Source organism: Oncorhynchus gorbuscha, linkage group LG08 (genome assembly GCF_021184085.1).
Source record: "Oncorhynchus gorbuscha isolate QuinsamMale2020 ecotype Even-year linkage group LG08, OgorEven_v1.0, whole genome shotgun sequence".
In the NCBI taxonomy this organism is placed as follows: Eukaryota; Metazoa; Chordata; class Actinopteri; order Salmoniformes; family Salmonidae; genus Oncorhynchus; species Oncorhynchus gorbuscha.
In genome coordinates, this window is record NC_060180.1 from 71,198,487 (window position 1) to 71,217,922 (window position 19,436).

General features: G+C 40.7%; 1 protein-coding gene across 3 annotated transcripts in view; it reads right to left on the reverse strand.

The window, feature by feature from the left end:
• nrbp2a (nuclear receptor binding protein 2a) overlaps nucleotides 1-2,660 on the reverse strand; it is a 64,183-nt gene extending 61,523 nt beyond the window's left edge. For 2 of the 3 annotated variants that reach the window (XM_046360525.1, XM_046360526.1), the window contains exon 1: nucleotides 2,132-2,660. In XM_046360525.1, coding sequence (XP_046216481.1) covers nucleotides 2,132-2,248 — 117 coding nt within the window. In that variant the 5' untranslated portion in view covers nucleotides 2,249-2,660. The remainder of the gene's footprint in view (nucleotides 1-2,131) is intronic. The other variant, XM_046360524.1, reaches the window with a different exon arrangement.
• Nucleotides 2,661-19,436: the final 16,776 nt, after the last annotated feature.

A 19,436-nucleotide genomic window follows, 5' to 3' on the forward strand; every position in this document is an offset into this window, starting at 1 on the left:
CCCCCGTTGCCCAATGTCGGAGGCCTATACTAGGGCTACGCCCCCCGTTGCCCAATGTCGGAGGTCTATACTAGGGCTACGCCCCCGTTGCCCAATGTCGGAGGCCTACACTATGGCTACGCACCCATCGCCCAATGTCGGAGGCCTATACTAGGGCTACGCTCCCCGTCGCCCAATGTCGGAGGTCTATACTATGGCTACGCCCCCCGTTGCCCAATGTCAGAGGTCTATACTATGCCTACGCCCCCGTCGCCCAATGTCGGAGGTCTATACTAGGGCTACGCCCCCGTCGCCCAATGTCGGAGGCCTATACTATGGCTACGCCCCTGTCGCCCAATGTTGGAGGTCTATACTATGGCTACGCCCCCGTCGCCCAATGTCGGAGGTCTATACTAGGGCTACGCTCCCCGTCGCACAATGTCGGAGGCCTATACTATGGCTACGCCCCCATCGCCCAATGTCGATGACTGCGCGACACCTATATGTGGTATTCTAGGGCCCCTCATAGTACTTCAAAATCATAGTTATTGAATTTCACAGCGAAGTGTCTGTCTACATACCACACTTCATCGCCCATTCACAGGTACCTCATTTGCCAAACCCCAGTCTCTCACCTAACCCCTATGCTGTCATAGTCTGTCAGGGGGAAAGTTCTCTTGTCAGTTGCACAACTGAACGCATTCAACCGAAATGGGTCTTCTGCCTCTGAATCAGAGGGGTGCGGGGATGGGTGATGCCTTAAAAAGCGACGTCCAAGAAAAAGAAGAAGAAGAAAAGCTCATGACGCTGACGTCTCTGAAGCGTTAAAAGAAAAGGTGCGATCTCTAATATTTACCGCTGTTCGATTGTCACTTCACCACCCAATAGCCTAACTTAAAACTATCGGAGCCGGTCGAGACCATGCTACTCTCAAAGGAGGATGTTTCCCATGTTGACCCACACAAATTTTTGTTGTCTTGCCAATGTATATACTTTGTAGACATGTCGTGTGCTCTGCTATTTTCCCATGGATTCCGCCTTGGATGTTTTTGATGCATCACAACAAATTCAAGTGGATAAAGGGGCAACTTAAGATTTGACTATTGAAGAATGCAATGTAATAAATGCCTCCTGAGTTTAGTAATAGTGTCGTACCTCATCAGAGCACAAACTGAGCATGTTTTGCTCCATCGTCTGTAACACACACACACACACACACAGTAGGTCACAAAAGTGAGTACACCCCTCACATTTTTTGTAAATATTTGAGTAATATCTTTTGTACTCACTTTTGTTGCCAGCGGTTTAGACATGAATGCCTGTGTGTTGAGTTATTTTGAGGGGACAGCAAATGTACACTGTTATACAAGCTGTACACTCACTACTTTACATTGTAGCAAAGTGTAATTTCTTCAGTGTTGTCACATGAAAAGATATACTCAAATATTTACAACTGTATAGCCTCAAAACTCTCTCATGGATGGTCAGTCTTTGCATCCATAAGTTGGTCAATTAATTTGAGATGTCACATTGCTTCAGCCCTTGAGCTATTTACCAAAACAGAGACGGAGTGCAGATTTCCCCTTTAAAAGACATTGTGTGTTTGAGGTACACATGTTCTCCATAGATCTACAGATCTTCAAATGCCTGAAGAAGCATTTTTACCTATCAATTTGATATAATAATCCTATATTCTGTGCATCACGAACAATGTCTTATTAAGGGAGATCTTACTAATATGAGTTGGACTGTTTGTAAGGTGTTCAAGACATATTTTCATAATACATGATACAATGCCATATTTTTGTTTTGTCAATGGCTATACGTTTCTCGAAGTTTCTTGAAAACAACCAAAAGAAAAATCATAGTCGTTAGAATGTTAAGATTTTGTTTTGTTTTAAGCTAGCTACAACATTTCAGGCATTACAGCATAAATATATTTAACAGAAAGGACATGTTTCGCTGTCATGTAAGGCTAGTGGAACAGAGAAATGTAAAGAAGTGACAATCATTTCATCTGCAACATTGTAGCCACCTGAACGTGACCCTTATTGCGCAACTGAAGAGTTCGGCATTCATTGGTGAAATAAAAACAAGCTGTACATTGCATGTGTCATCCACGAATTGAACAATTGTCTGAGAAATACAGTACCTGCTCCTTTCGCTTCTGCCAGCGACCGCAAGGGCTTTCTTCCAAGATTTCACTCTCATCTTCGCTCTCTTCCTCTTTCCCCCGAGACCCCGAATTCTTCTCCTCGGACATGGTCATTTCAATCCAGTCAATCCCCCCCCCCACCTTTTTTTTAAGGAACGCGCGTTTATAAACTCAATTCCTATTTTTAGCCTACCAAAATTAATCCGGTTCGCATAGGTTGCAAAATGCAGAAACTGTTACGAATTCTACGGTTTAACCTGCAGTCCGTGTCGTCCCCTCAAACCATATCCAACAATCAAATGAGTTGTCAAAACAAGCGCATACCCCGAGAAAGAGCCAATAGGGGAGGGGATCTTCCAGGAGGTGCTGCAACACGCACAGCCGCTGTTGAACTGTGCTTGAAGTAAGAGCGGGTGGTAATGCCACACTATACAGTCTTTCCATAGTGGCCTCTGCGGCTTTTTGTAAAAATAAAAAAATAAAAAAGATAAATGGGAAAATCTCAATCGTACCCTCCTCGTGTCCTCTCTCCTCGTATCCTTTTCAAAACCCATTGGATGAGAAAGTCAGAGGTCCCGCCGCTCTGACTTTCTCCTCCAATGGATTTTGAGAAGGATACGAGGAGAGAGAACGCGAGGAGTTATACAATTGAGATTTCCCATTATTCCCTTTCCGTCGGACAAGTTTCTGTGATCTTTGGCCACTTCCTGAGTTTTTTCTAATGTAAATACTACCGTAAAAACTGAAACGAAAACGCACGCCGATTGTGGGAGAGGACGTCTTTTTTTTTTTTTTACCCACCTCCTCCTTAGCATATCTACCGCTCATGCAGTTCCCTCTTTTTTGATTTTACATTGTATTTCATAGCCTACCTATGTTTAATAGGCTATTGTACTGATTAGCAATTTCCTTTGGGTTGTACAAGAGAGATTACATTCCATAATGTGTTTAAAGAAATAAAATATTGAACCTTTATTTAACTAGGAATGTCAGTTAAGAACTTGCCTAGTTCATTGAGACAGCACATGACAAAGCCCGAGGATAACCGCCCGGCTCAGGAAGTGTCTCTGACCAGGTTCTTTGGCTTCAGCGCAGAGACCTTCTCCCTGGCCGAAAGCGTATTTTGTCAATACCCATGGTTCTTTAGGATCCGAAAACCATAAACACAGGCTGTGGGCAGACAGAGATAACCACTTTAATCTCATTTTTCTTTTCTCTTGAACTGCTTACAGGTAAATAACAACAACAAATAAAATTTAAAAACAGGGTTGTTCTGGAATTGCGTGGCATTTGCTTCCCTCGCTATTGTAACCACGAAAAACACGTTAAAATGAAATAGTTATTGAACTGTTGCACTTAGGATAAACAAATTGGCTTACTTAGTGATGCGTAGAGTTGAAGTGTCATATTTTTGGGATTTAGACATATCTAATTTATTTGAATGCTAAAAAGTGAACAAAAAATATTGAATCTATTGTATAAATCAATAAAAACAAAGGCTAATTAAAATCACTCATTGATGATATACAAGGACCTTGAGCATTCTCTCCAATGGCAAACAGCCATAGGGTCCTCACATTTATGACTTACTAAAAGGGTGTGATTGGCTAATAATATTCCTTAATATAGGTGTGTCTAAATCCAGTGTCACTTGGTGTTACTCTATTTAAATGAAGGGAAATAACAAAATGATTAATCATATCACTTTAGTAAATTAAGGAATTAAGGAAACCTTAGATTTGAGCATTTGTGGCCTCCATTTCAGAAAAACCTAATTTACCCAGCCAAAAAATGTCTCGTTGTTTTAAAAAAATAACCATCAGTGGTGTTACTTCTCCTCGCATTTTAGAATACAAAATAGTTCGAAGTCAAGTATGAGTACAAAAATTAATCTGTCAGTTGCTGTTTTCAAAATGTTTGTCATTTTATTTCATATCTGGTAGCTAATGCTAATCACATAAAGAACTATTAATCCTATCATGACAAGCAGCAACCCTGCCTGGCTGGGGAGCTGAGTGAATTTTTTTAGAAGTGCTGCACACAGGCATACAAATTGGTCTAATTTGCTGAACGTCTACTAAAGTGAGACTTTGTCCTTGTGTTTGACTATTTCCATTGTTTTGTTCACAAGCTAGGTTGTTTTTCAATGTTTGAGGCTACTAGTCAGATATATCAAAATATATTTATAACTAATCCAAGATCATTCATCTGTGTCGTTTACAGTGGGAGCAAATGAAGCATAGTTGGAAAAGCCAAGGACGAGCTAGCGAGATCCTATTAGCACGTTGTTGCATGTATTTGCATATTTCCGTCAGGGAACTCCTCCTCTGTAAAGTACAAGTGTGCAAAACTCAACCTTGCACTCCTTCTAAACAATGCATGTTTTTCCCTTTCGCAAAGAATCAAGTCTATAAAACTTTATGCACAGAAAAATGTAGGAGTTACCACCCACTGTTTCAAGGATGGTTAACTCTGGGAAGTCCTTTGGCCTGCACTGGGGTAAATCAACCTTTCTTACAGCTTATTTGTGGAACAATCTTCAAAACGTTCTTACATTTTTATGCTTTGGTGCCTCTAGGGCAATTATGAAACCTGATTGTGGACCTTATTACTGATGAATGTGTTTCTTTTCTATGAACGTGTTTTTTCTTTCTGCTTGTATTTGTGTTGATGTGTGTATTTACTGTAATTTCTGTAAATCAGGGATCATCTGTAAAAACAAAGACCATCTCAGTATTACTCCCTGATAAAATGTTTCTTTTTCTTCCTAAACCTGCTACGAAAAGTCAATTCTGACAAAAGCTTCTAGCCATGACCCATATTTTGTCTAATCTGTGATATTTTGGTTAAAAGACTCAAGTCATGCCCATCCATTTGTTTAGTTTTTATATGGCAAAAACATATTGGCTGGTAAAATATATTACTGTGGCCACAGTGGGTGGTGGAAAAAGAAGTTAGTTTCAAGTCCTACTGGTGGTGATAATAACTAATGTTAGCAAAATGGTAAAAAATTATATATAGTTATTTTAATTCAACCTTTATTTATCCAGGCAAGTCAGTTAACCTCTACGGGATCGGTGTCCCCCCCTGCAGGACGGTTGAGCTAACGTAGGCTAATGTGATTAGCATGAGGTTGTAAGTAACAAAAAAAGAAATCCCAGTACATAGACATATCTGATATGGGCAGAAAGCTTAAATTCTTGTTAATCTAACTGCACTGTCCAATTTACCGTAGCTATTACAGTGAAAGAATACCATGCTATTGTTTGAGGAGGAGTGCCCAATTATGAACTTCAAAATGTATTCATAAACCAATTAGGCACATTTGGGCAGTCTTGATACATTTTCAACAGTAATGCAATGGTTCATTGGATCAGACTAAAACTTTGCACATACACTGATGTCATCTAGTGGACAAAATCTAAATTGTGCCTGGGCTGGAATAATACATTATGGCCTTTCTCTTGCATTTCAAAGATGGTACCAAAAAAACAAACATGTTTTTTTCTTTTGTATTATGTTTTACCAGATCTAATGTGTTATATTCTCCTACAATAATTTCACATTTCCACAAACTTCAAAGGAAACCTCCTTTCATATGTTAGGTCCTGCGCTACAGACAATTAGAATTGGATATGTCATTTTAGGCGAAAATTGAAAAAAAGGTCCGATCCTTTTAACCATCTGGCAGTCCGACGGACAAATCTGGGTTTGGCGGATGCCAGGAGAATGCTTCCTGCCCGAATGCATAGTGCCAACTGTAAAGTTTGGTGGAGGAGGAATAATGGTCTCGGGCTGTTTTCCATGGTTCGGACTAGGCCCCTTAGTTCAAGTGAAGGCAAATCTTAATGCTACAGCATACAATGACATTCTAGACTATTCTGTGCTTCCAACTTTGTGGCAACAGTTTGGGGAAGGCCCTTTCCTGTTTCAGCACGCAAAGCGAGGTCCATACAGAGATGGTTTGACGAGATGATTGGTGTGGAAGAACATGACTGGCCTGCACAGAGCCCTGACCTCAACCCCATTGAACACCTTTGGGATGAATTGTAACGCCGACTGCAAGCCATGCTTAATCGCTCAACATCAGTGCACGACTTTACTAATGGTCTTATGGCTGAATGGAAGCAAGTTCCCGCAGTAATGTTCCAACATCTAGTGGAAAACAATCTCATAAGAGTGGAGACTGTTATAGCAGCAAAGGGGGGGACCAACTCCATATTAACGGCCATGATTTTGGAATGAGTGTCCACATACACTGGTCATGTAGTATATTTTCTTTAGGAATGTAGTGGAGTAAAACTTGTCAAAAATATAAATAGTAAAGTACAGGTATCCTACTTTAAAGTATTTTTACCACTGTCCTTTTCCAGACATGGCTTGCCGAGACGACACCGCCAAGACAATGACTACCTGGTCGTCACCCTGTGATGCCACCGCAGAGTCGACGAACGGTCCATTACTACAACCATGGGCTGTAGCGTACATTTCGTTTGAGCAGGCCTCTGTGCTGGATCATTCTTGAATTACAGTGGGATTTGAATGAACTTCATTTTCCTATATTTGTTTTTCTCTCAATGTATTTGGGTACATCTTCCCATTCTTCGTAAACTAATATGGTAGCCCTGCCATGCTATGTTGTTATCTTAGGCCTCTCTTGTCGTGATGTGTGTTTTGTTCTATATTTTTGTTATTTCGTTTTTAATCCCAGCCCACGTACCCGTAGGGGAGGCCTTTTGGTAGGCCGTCATTGTAAAGAAAAAAAAAATGTTCTTAAGCACGATTCATCACAACAGAGAACGCGTTTTCCAATGCCGCAGAGTGCAATGGTGGAGAGCTTTACACCACTCCAGCCAACTCTTGGCATTGCTCATGGTGATCCGGACAAACAGTTATTGTGCTGACGTTGCTTCCAGAGGCAGTTTGGAACTCGGTAGGGAGTGTTAACTCTGAGTACAGACAATTTTTATGCACTAGTTGTTGCTCCTAGATGTTTCTTCACAATAACAGCACTTACAGTTGACCGGGGCAGCTCTAGCAGGGCAGAAATTTGACAAACTGACTTGTTGGAAAATGGGGCATCCTATGACGGTGCCCCGTTGAAAGTCACTGAGCTCTTCAGTAAGGCCATTCTACTGCCGATATGTGTCTATGTAGATTGCATGGCTGTGTGCTCGATTGTATGCACCTGTCAGCAACGGGTGTGGCTGAAATAGCCGAATACACTAATTTGAAGTGGTGTCCAAATACCTTGTGTATGTACTTTTTACTCTTTATACATTTTCCCGGACACCAAAAAGTACTCGTTACATTTCAATTGCTCGGGCAGGACGGAATTATGGTCCAATTCATGCAATTATCAATTGTCGTCGCTACTGCCACTGAATAGTGTGTTTGTAAATTATGTCTAAGTGTTGGAGTGCTGTCTGGTTTGCTTAATATAAGGAATTTATATGTATGACAACTGGGTGCTTTTTTCCCACCACTGTACTTAAGTATATGGTCCTTCTGTAGCTCAGTTGGTAGAGCATGGCGCTTGTAACGCCAGGGTAGTGGGTTCGATCCCCGGGACCACCCATACGTAGAATGTATGCACACATGACTGTAAGTCGCTTTGGATAAAAGCGTCTGCTAAATGGCATATATTATTATTATTATTATAAAACCAGATACTCAATTAGTATTTTACTGGGAGTCATTTTCTATTAAGGTATTATTTTAATTACATTTTTTTAAATGTCACCTTTATTTAACCAGGTAGGCCAGTTGAGAACATGTTCTCATTTACAACTGCATCCTGGCCAAGATAAAGCAAAGCAGTGCGACACCCACTACAATTTACATACCGCCTCAACAGATCCACAAACAACCCAGTCCCGCCGTAGCACTGTACACTGCCCTATCCTACCTCGACAAGAGGAATACCTACAGTGACCTCCAAAAGTATTGGGGCAGTGATACATTTTTAAAATCTCTGTACCTTACCTTGTCACAACACAACTGATTGGCTAAAACGCATTAAGAAATTCCACAAATGAGCTTTTAACAACGCACACCTGTTAATTGAAATGCATTCCAGGTGACTACCTCATGAAGCTGGTTGAGAGAATGCCAAGAGTGTGCAAAGCTGTCTTCAAGACAAAGGGTAGCTACTTTGAAAAATCTAAAATATATTTTGATTTGTTTAACCCTTTTCTGGTTACCTTAATGATTCTGTGTTATTTCATAGTTTTGACCTCTTCACTATTATTAGACAATATATGAAATATTACAAATAAAGGAAAACCCTGGAATGAGTAGGCGTGTCCAAACATTTGACTGGTACTTTACAGTATGTTACACGGTGGCTGCCATGGCATTTCTCTTTAAAACAAAATAGGGGGGGGGGGGGGGGCAGAGAAGTGTGTGTTGAGAAAGAACTGCAGCATGTAGCTGAGTCACGTGAGTGAGAGCACAGAGTAGAACCACAAATACCACAAATATAACAACGAGACGTTTCACTGGATGTACAAATGTGAATCCCTCACTACCAAATATGGGAGAAGAAGGATTTTGGCCGACATTCAGCATGTTCTCATCGGTGAAACAATTTTTGTTCACAATACAGTTTTCGGTTCTCAAAACTAGAATCTGTTATGAACAGAGTGGACTAAGTTTTGTAGACTTTGCCTTCCCAAAATGTTCTTCTTCTTATTTTTTTTGTAATTTCGTTGTTTAGAAGATGCGCAAAGGCGAATTGAGTTATTGCACACGCACATTTCAGAGTAGTCGATCCTATCGGAAATATGCAGATGATGCTAGAACACGCTAATGCTTGCTTGTTCTGCCCACTATGACAAATGTATACCTAGTTATAAATATATTTGTTTTTACCAGTTGAAGGTAAGCTATTTAGATTGTCATAATGGCGACAATTTCTTCCCCAACCCCCTTTTCTATAAAACATTAACACGCTATGAACTGATGCGCGTAAATAAATAACTGCAGCAAAACACTGGAAAAAAAGATGCGCATATAGTAGAGCGCATTAAATACATCAACTCGGACGTGTTTAAAATCTATTCTAATCTAATGTCGACTTTGCTTCAGGAAAACGGTATCAAGCTACTGTAAGTGTTTGTTTTTTTACGCATGTTCAGTTCTTGGTTCTTGGGCTGCACGAGTGGAATTTTGATATGGAAGTTATGGAAGTCCCTACCGTGTTTCTGCTATGGGGAAAAGGCCTCAATGAAATTGACATTAAAATGTAGAGAATGAAACATTTGCATCTTTTGGCCATTATTAAGTAGCCTATTCATTTCCATACCATTGTAGGTTACTGTAGGCTACTATTTGATACAATAAATATGTGGACATTACTATTTATCTGGAGTCATCGCAAATCACTTGTGTAGCCTACCTGGGACTGGCAAACTGATTTAATAAATAGCCTACAACTTCAATGTATTGTTGGAGCCGTGTCCGAGGAGGTGTGGTACATGACCAATATACCATGGTTAAGGCCTGTTCTTAAGCACGACGAAACACAGAGTGCCTGGACACAGCCCTTAGCCAAGGTGCCTTATTTCTATTATAAACTGGTTACCAACTTAATTAGAGCAGTAATAATGACGGTCTGATATACCACGGCTGTCAGCCAATTAGAATTCAGGGCTTGAACCACCCAGTTTATAATATGCTATTATTAATGGCCATGTTTAGTTAATTAAATTGGAAATGATCAAAGCTCTATTGCAATTGCCGATCAGTTGTTAGAACGCATTAGATTGACAGTAACAGTAGTCAGATTAGGCTACAAGTAAAATACATTATATAACAATAGACACTGGCTGTGGTTGACAAGTATATAGACAGTACATATTGTACACATTTAATTCTGTGACTGGTGTGTTAATTTGAACTAAGCAAACTGTTAAATTGTTTGGTTCACATTTTGCCTAGGCTACTGTGGACTATCTGAAATGAGATGTAGGCCTATCAAGGGCTATAAGGCTACCTGCATCTACAGTTGAAGTCGGAAGTTTACATACACCTTAGCCAAATACATTTAAACTCAGTTTTTCCACAATTCCTAGAAAAAGTCCCTATCTTATTTCAGTTAGGATCACCAATTTATTTTAAGAATGTGAAAATAAGAGAATAATAGTAGAGATAATTATTTATTTCAGATTTTATTTATTTCATCACATTCCCAGTGGGTCAGAAGTTTACATACACTCAATTCGTATTTGGTAGCATTGCCTTTAATTTATTTAACTTGGGTCAAACATTTCGGGTAGCCTTCCACAAGCTTCCCCCAATAAGTTAGGTGAATTTTGGCCCATTCCTCCTGACAGAGCTGGTGCAACTGAGTCAGGTTTGAAGGCCTCCTTGCTCGCACAACTTTTTAATGTCTGCCCACAAATGTTCTATAGGATTGAAGTCAGGGCTTTGTTATGGCCACTCCAATACCTTTACTTTGTTGTCCTTAAGCCATTTTGCCACAACTTTGTAAGTATGCTTGGGGTCATTGTCCATTTGGAAGATCCATTTGCGACCAAGCTTTTACTTCCTGACTGATGTCTTGAGATGTTGCTTCAATATATCCACATCCTTTTCCTCCCTCATGTGTTATCTATTTTGTGAAGTGCACCAGTCCCTCCTGCAGCAAAGCACCCCCACAACATGATGCTGCCACCCCCGTGCTTCACGAATGGGATGGTGTTCTTTGGCTTGCAAGCCTCCCCCTTTTTCCTCCAAACAAAACAATGGTCATTATGGCCAAACAGTTCTATTTTTGTTTCATCAGACCAGAGGACATTTCTCCAAAAAGTACAATCTTTGTCCCCATGTGCAGTTGCTAACCGTAGTCTGGCTTTTTTATTCTGGTTTTATGTCGATATAGGACTCGTTTTACTGTGGATATAGATACTTTTGTTTCTTCCAGCATCTTCACAAGGTCTTTTACTGTTGTTCTGGGATTGATTTTCACTTTTTCACCAAAGTATGTTCATCTCTAGGAGACAGAACGTGTCTCCTTCCTGAGCGGTATGACGGCTGCTTGGTGCCATGGTGTTTATATTTGCGTACTATTGTTTGTACAGATGAACGTGATACATTCAGGCATTTGGAAATTGCTCCCAAGGATGAACCAGATTTTTTTTTCTGAGGTCTTGGTTGATTTATTTTGATTTTCCCATGATGTAAAGCAAAGAGGCACTGAGTTGGAAGGTAGGCTTTGAAATACATCCTCAGGTACACCTGTGGTACACACGCTCAAATTATGTCAATTAGCCTATCAGAAGTTTCTAAAGCCATGACATCATTTTATGGAATTGTCCAAGCTGTTTAAAGGCACAGTTAACTTAGTGTATGTAAACTTCTGACCCACTGGAATTGTGATACAGTGAATTATAAGTGAAATAATCTGTCTGTAAACAATTGTTGGAAAAATTACTTGTCATACACAAAGTAGATGTCCTAACCGACTTGCCAAAACTATAGTTTGTTAACAAGAAATGTGTGGAGTGTTTGAAAAACAAGTTTTAATGACTCCAACCTAAGTATGTAAACTTCCGACTTCAACTGTATCTTTCTAAGCAAACCATGTCAAAATTGAATTACAATCATAAACCTAGATTTTAGTCTAGTTTATGCCTATTGAAATGCCAAGTTAATCTCGCAAATGGGCAATTTATAACTGTTTATAGTGTAATGACCTGGCTAGATCATAAAGGAACAATTGTCCAAAGGAAGGATTGAGTTCACGAATTCACGGTTTATTAACCCAACTTCACACAGGCTACTGTTTGGCCGTAGCCCACGGCAAATAAATTAAGGATACCCGTATAAAACAACCGTGAACATCTCTTGTGAAGACCAGACGTAAGAGAGAGAACAATGGCTAAACATGCCCTTAAACTTACGATGGCGCCCCCCCGTCCCGCTCCACCAACCACCAGAACATTCCAGGCATTCCCGTGGTTGGCAGATAGCAAGTTGATTGGCATGTCGAACCCCGCGAATACTGGGTACAGGTAAGTACAACACAACCAACAAACAGCATAACGCACAACACACAGCTTGCAGTGCGGGTCTGGCACATTATAAGGACACAATTGCTAGAAATAACCCAACATTAGTTTTTTTGAAGTTGGACAAAGTGTTTCTTGCTCAGAGATTTTGAGATCCTCTGTCCCACTTTCATCACTTAAACTCTCCTGTCGGTTTTATTTATAGGCTATGCTCATGCCCAACAGGGATTTATTTATAAATATAAACCGGGTTTGAGCCCTGAATTTGCTGAAAGCCGTGGACTGATTGTATCCCAGGGTTCTGACAAAACATTTATTTTTAGTATTCTAATTACGTTGGTAACCCGTTTATAATAGGAATAAGTCACTCAGGAGGTTTGCCTAATATGGCCAATAAACCACAGCTGTATCCAGGCAGTCCGCATTACTTACTCCATGCTTAAGAACAGCCCTTAGCCGTGGTATATTGCCCATAAACCATGCCCCCCCCTTGTGCCTTATTGCTTAATCATAGCAGTCAAAACTAGTTAAATCGACATCCATTGATGGAAAATTATCTGGCGAGTTTAATAAGGGCACATGAACTTTTCTCTTGCGACATATTGAATATTTGTTACGTCATGGTCATAGTTCGCAATGATTATAATTTTTTATGAAAACCTAATTTTTTTCCCCTTCTTAATTACCTCGATAGCGTAATGGAACAAATGGTTTATTGTATAAATGTGGCAACTCCTCTCTTGCTGTGGGGGGGGAACAAAAATGTGAGCTGGTTTTCAGGCTTTTTGTGCGGCTTGAATGGTCATTGGACTAGACCTGTTAGACCTGGCAACCCTGCTATCGGAACCTTGTGATGACAATTGCTCCATTCTTAAAACCATGGACTGACATGTGCATGTGGTGTCAGTGTTGTATTGGTTTTGATATTTACAGTGCATTCGAAAAGTATTCAGACCCCTTGACTTTTTCCACATTTACATGTATTGACACTACCGTTGAAATGTTTGGGGTCACTTATAAATGTCCTTGTTTTTGAAAGAAAAGCAAATGTTTTGTCCATTAAAGTAACATCAAATTGATCAGAAATACAGTGTAGACATGGTTAATGTTGTAAATGACCATTGTAGCTGGAAACGGCAGATTTTTTTATGGAATATATACATAGGTGTACAGAGGCCCTGTCACGCCCTGGTCTTAGTAGTTTGTGTTTTCTTTATTATTGTGGTCAGGCCAGGGTGTGACATGGGTTATTTATTGTGGTGTGTTTTATCTTGGGGTTTTTGTAGGTTATGGGATTGTCGTAGAGTTGTCTAGGTAAGTCTATGGTTGCCTAGAGTGGTTCTCAATCAGAGGCAGGTGTTTATCGTTGTCTCTGATTGGGAACAATATTTAGGCAGCCATATTCTTTGAGTTTGTTGTGGGTGATTGTTCCTCTCTGTGTTTGTTTGCACCAGATAGGCCGTTTAGGTTTTTCACGTTACGTTTATTGGTTTTGTATTGTTCGTCATTATCTTTATTAAAGATGTATGAAGATAACCACGCTGCATTTTGGTCCTCCTCTCATTCGACGGAGGAAAACCTTAACAGGCCCATTATCAGCAACCATCACTCCTGTGTTCCAATGACACATTGTGTTAGCTAATCCAAGTTGATTATTTTAAAAGGCTAATTGATCATTGTAAAACCCTTTTGTAATTATATTAGCACAGCTGAAAACTATTGTTCTGATTAAAGAAGCAATAAACTTGCCTTCTTTAGACTAGTTGAGAATCTGGAGCGTCAGCATTTGTGGGTTCGATTACAGGCTCAAAATGGCCAGAAACTCAGTCTATTCTTGTTCTGAGAAAGGAAGGCTATGCCATGCGAGAAATGGCCAAGAAACTGAAGATCCTGTACAACACTGTGTACTACACCCTTCACATTACAGCGCAAACTGTCTCTAACCAGAATAGAAAGAGTGGGAGGCACCTGAGCAAGAGGACAAGTATATTAACGTGAGAAACAGACACCTCACAAGTCCTCAACTGGCAGCTTCAATAAATAGTACCCGCTAAACACCAGTCTCAATGTCAACAGTGAAGAGGCAAACTCCAGGCCTTCTAGCATAAACAAAAACAAAACTAAAGTATAAAGGCATGCTCTTAACCTCTCCTTAAACCCCAAAGGCAAGGGACCTATTCAGGTAGTATTAAGGATTCGTTTTCTGATATCCTTGATATGCCCTTAAATTGAAAAATAAAGGGCACTGACCAATATTTCAAATTGAGGTATGTTTAATGGGTCCCCCTTTTGCCTTTTAAAATTAAGGGACATTTAAGAGGCCAATTGTTTAAGGCTGATTTAATTCACATTCAGGGGTCTTGGCAGTCCTGTTTGTGAGTTATTGGGGTATGTTGTGGTGGACTGTCATTACAATCGCTTCACAGGAACCTGGCAAAATTACGTTTGTAGTGTAGCTAGCCACTGAATGGGTCTCAATTCACTGTCAGCATGCAGTTAAAGCTATAACCACTTTTGGACTGCCATCAAACTGTATCCTGATGTCGACAGCAGATTGGTGAAAATAAGTTACATTAACTGAATAACATAGGATTGTCACGATCGTCGTAAGGAATGAACCAAGGTGGAGCATGGTAGGTGTGAATTTTTCTTTAATAAATGAACACCAAACAAAACCAACAAAAAGAAATGTGAAGATATACAACTAAGCGCTGACAGGCAACAAAACATAGACAAGATCCCACAACAGAAAGTGGGAAAAAGGGCTGCCTAAGTATGATCCCCAATCAGAGACAACGTTAGACAGCTGCCTCTGATTGGGAACCATACTCTGCCAAAAACAAAGAAATAGACAACATAGAATGCCCACCCCAAATCACACCCTATCCAAATAGAGAAATAAAACGGCTCTCTAAGATCTGGGCGTGACAAGGATGGTATCATAGGATCTTTCAACAGACTGGGATTCATTGTCCCGACAACATCAAAATAGCCTTTCCAGACTCTGAAGTGAGGGGAGCCACACTACATACTACAACACTAGAAAAAGTTTCAGTTGAATTTGGATCTCCTGTCTCCAAATGCGCATCAGCCAATTACAATCGTCGACAAAGTTGCGCGTGACAGAATGCTACATTGTAGCTTGTCTCAACAGATAACCTGGCACGTTAGCTGACAATGAATATTTCCTGTAACAAATTCCGCATCAATCTATCAAAAATCTTAGACTTTATATCCACCAACCAATGGCAATTTTCTTTTTTAATAGGTCCATTTGGCCACCAGAGGGATATTTTAAACCTCCGAATTCAAGGTTTACTTTAGTTCCACTAGGTCTGTAAAGGTTAGTGTACCAATATTGGATAATGCTTCCTTGACTAGACTACTAGCTATTAATATTAGACAAAATTCAAAAGGCACCGTTTCACATATAGGACAAGCCCTCTTTTTGTAGTGCAATGATCAGACAGTTAGTTAGTTATATGCGGTAATATTGTGATCATTTGACTGCAATCGCAGAATCTCAAAATCATTGAGGAACTGATTACAAATGGAGGACTAATGTAATAATTGAAGTTATGAGCGCAACAAGTTTTTTTTAAAGTAGGCGTGAATTAATACAAACATTGCTAAACTTGAATATGTATAATGTGAGTCCCTTTAATGTGAGGTGCGATTTGAGAAAACAGTGTTATTGGTGTGATAGCCATGGAAGCATCGACTGAATCAGTTAGTTGTTACACTATATTAACTGAACTAGTAACCAGCAACCACGCTGAGCAGAACAAACACAATGAATCAATACAATACAATGCTCCGCGCTCAACTTATTGGCCCTCGTAGTTCCATCAGGAAACTCCAGTCCCCCTCTTGAGTTTGAAACACTTCTCCACTGTTTCCTGACACTATATCCTCCATATTCTCCAGCAGCTCTGTGACCTGATATCCATCACCCCCTGTTCTCATTGATGAAGACATGACACCTGTTTCCACATTTCTAAACAAGCCGCTGGAGGGCCTTCCATTCTGTCTCGATGTGTTGCTCAATGGTTGTGTCCCCCAGACAAGTCCCCGTAGGTGAACAGCACTATTAGTGTGAGACTCGACTTTGTTGCACTACTGCTCTTCCTAATTCCTCACTGTAGGAAGCATCCACCCGTATGACCAGGAGGAGAGTGTGGGGTCCTGGAGGACAGAGGAACACTGCACACCTTCACCCGGCATCCTGGAGTGTCGATCAGTGAACTCCTTGTTTTGTTTCATTCTTACTTAGTAGTAGTTTGTATTAGGGATCCCCGTTAGTCCAAACATATTAAAGGACTTACATAACATTACATATAAAACAAAAATATAACATCATTTAACATATTTACACCACAACATATCTACAATATAAAATGTTGAAAACTACCATACAACAATTTCACAATGAATGTGTATGCATGTGTCTGTACCTTTGTGTGTGTCTCTTCACAGTCCCTGTTGTTCCATAAGGTGTATTTTTTAAACAATTGTTTTTACATCTGATTTTACTGCATGCATCAGTTACCTGATGTGGAATAGAGTTCCATGTTGTCATGGCTTCCTTGTAGCCATAGTAGTTCTTCCTAACTCAAACAATTGTCTACCCAGGATGGTGTTTCCTTCTTTTCCCAGACCATATATGTCCCAGCAGCACAATCCTCAGCTCTGAGAGTTGGAGGAAGTTATCTCTGGCAAAGAGAGGAGGTTTATCCATTTCTAAATCGGAATCTATGGTTCAACATTGTTTTGAACATGTAGACTGAGGAATGTTCTGGCGGCAATGCGGGCACCCTCACTCTTACAAGTAGTGTGTGCTCTCGTACTCCGTGATGAAGTAGTTTTAGCATGTTAACCCTGGCAAGACTGTGGCATCCTAAACTGCATTCTCAGAGCATGTTCAGACGAGCTGAATAACGACGAGTGAGAAAGCTAGACACACAAATATCATACCTCCCCCCACCTCCAGTTACTGTAATGGTGAGAGGTTAGCACGTCTTGGGGGTATGATATTTGTGCACCTGTAACTTTCTCACTCATCATTATTCACGATTCATTCAGGATTATCCGTCATCAGGGTAGCATCCACAATGTCGAAGTGTTTAGAAACATATTTTATCCTTATTTTTAATGAAAAGTGATTCCAAAATGACAATATATTATTTACTATTCATTTGTATTGGGCACAAAATAATCTGTAACACAAGCAAAACGAACAGCAGATGCACCCAACAAATGTGTAGAGTCACAAGCTTGATGAAGTCATTGCTTGCTGTGAATGTGGACATCAAATATTGATTTGTTGTGCCATCTTTTGTGTTTTAAAGGCAAGCCTGGGGGAAAGGACTGAAATAAAAAAAATGCATTTATTAAAGAGTCAAGGACAGAGACACCAGGAAGAGGCCCAAGACTCAAGATCAGAGGCCAGTGAGGGTTGTTCAGATCTCACTCAATCCGGTAAATTGGACGACGGTACACTTTGAGCTGCTTACCCTGACACTGGCGGGGTTACAATCATCTCCACTCCCCTCCTCTTTGACCCTAACTATTTCACATGTACAGATCTGTAAAGGTCAAAGCAATGTAGTGAAGACTAAGCCACTGCAAAGCTTAAACTTATACACTCACACCCTTCGGATCTGCAAATATTTATAGTAGAGTTCTGGAGTAGGGAAATTAGCTGTTAAAAGTTCTACTCTGCGAGAAGATGTTGCACAAACTAAAAATATTGGGTACATTTCCACCACAACTAACTTCCCTCACAGTCCCTTCAGTTTCTGCTGTTTTGGTCCCCTCCTCTCTACCTAAACTTCCCCCACAGTCCCTTCAGTTTCTGCTGTTTTGGTCCCACAGCTCCCACGTTGTAGCAGCTGTGCAAATGCACAGAAAGTCCCCGCATGTAAAAAATAAATAAATAAATCCGTCCTGCTCCCCTCCTCTCTACCTAAACTTCACTCACAGTCCCTTCAGTTTCCCATGAGTCCTGTTTGTTTTTCTGTTTAGCCTACCTTAGTTATCCCTCACCCATTCCCAACCAATCAGAGAGCATGGAAAAGGCGCATCTGGAAACTGCACCCACTCAGGTCAGAGCGTTATCATTGTCCGAAGAAAGAAGGCACATTTTTCTGAGGACTATTATTATTGTTATTAATGGGGTGGCAGGTAGCCTAGTAGTGGTTAGAGCGTTGGACTAGTAATCACCAGGTAGCCTAGTGGTTAGAGCATTGGACTAGTAACCACCAGGTAGCCTAGTGGTTAGAGCGTTGGACTAGTAACCACCAGGTAGCCTAGTGGTTAGAGCGTTGGACTAGTAATCACCAGGTAGCCTGGTGGTTAGAGCGTTGGACTAGTAACCACCAGGTAGCCTAGTGGTTAGAGCGTTGGACTAGTAACCACCAGGTAGCCTAGTGGTTAGAGCGTTGGACTAGTAACCACCAGGTAGCCTAGTGGTTAGAGCGTTGGACTAGTAACCACCAGGTAGCCTAGTGGTTAGAGCGTTGGGTAGCCTAGTGGTTAACCAACCAGGTAGCCTAGTGGTTAGAGCGTTGGACTAGTAACCACCAGGTAGCCTAGTGGTTAGAGCGTTGGACTAGTAACCACCAGGTAGCCTAGTGGTTAGAGCGTTGGACTAGTAATCACCAGGTAGCCTAGTGGTTAGAGCGTTGGACTAGTAACCACCAGGTAGCCTAGTGGTTAAAGCGTTGGACTAGTAACCACCAGGTAGCCTAGTGGTTAGAGCGTTGGACTAGTAATCACCAGGTAGCCTAATGGTTAGAGCGTTGGACTAGTAACCACCAGGTAGCCTAGTGGTTAGAGCGTTGGACTAGTAATCACCAGGTAGCCTGGTGGTTAGAGCGTTGGACTAGGACCCACCAGGTAGGTAGCTGTGCAAGATCGAATCCCTGAGCACACAAGGTAAAAAGGTGTTGCTCTGCCCCTGAACAAGGCAGTTAACCCACTGTTCCTAGGCCGTCATTAAAAATAAGAATTTGTTCTTAACTGACCTGACTAGTTAAATAAAGGTGAAATAAAAAATTGTGGACAGTAACAAGAATAACTGAAAGGGTTGCGTTGAAATGTAAGTTGCAGGGGGGGATTTATTGGATTTATTTTGACATATTGTGTAATAATGGAAAATTACCACAAATTACTTAGTAACTTTGATACGTTTGCAGCCATATGTTGTATTGCACAGCTATGACTATTATTTAATGTTGGAGTTGCCAATACTGCTTGGCATATTCTGCCCTCCCAAGCAAAAAGGCAGT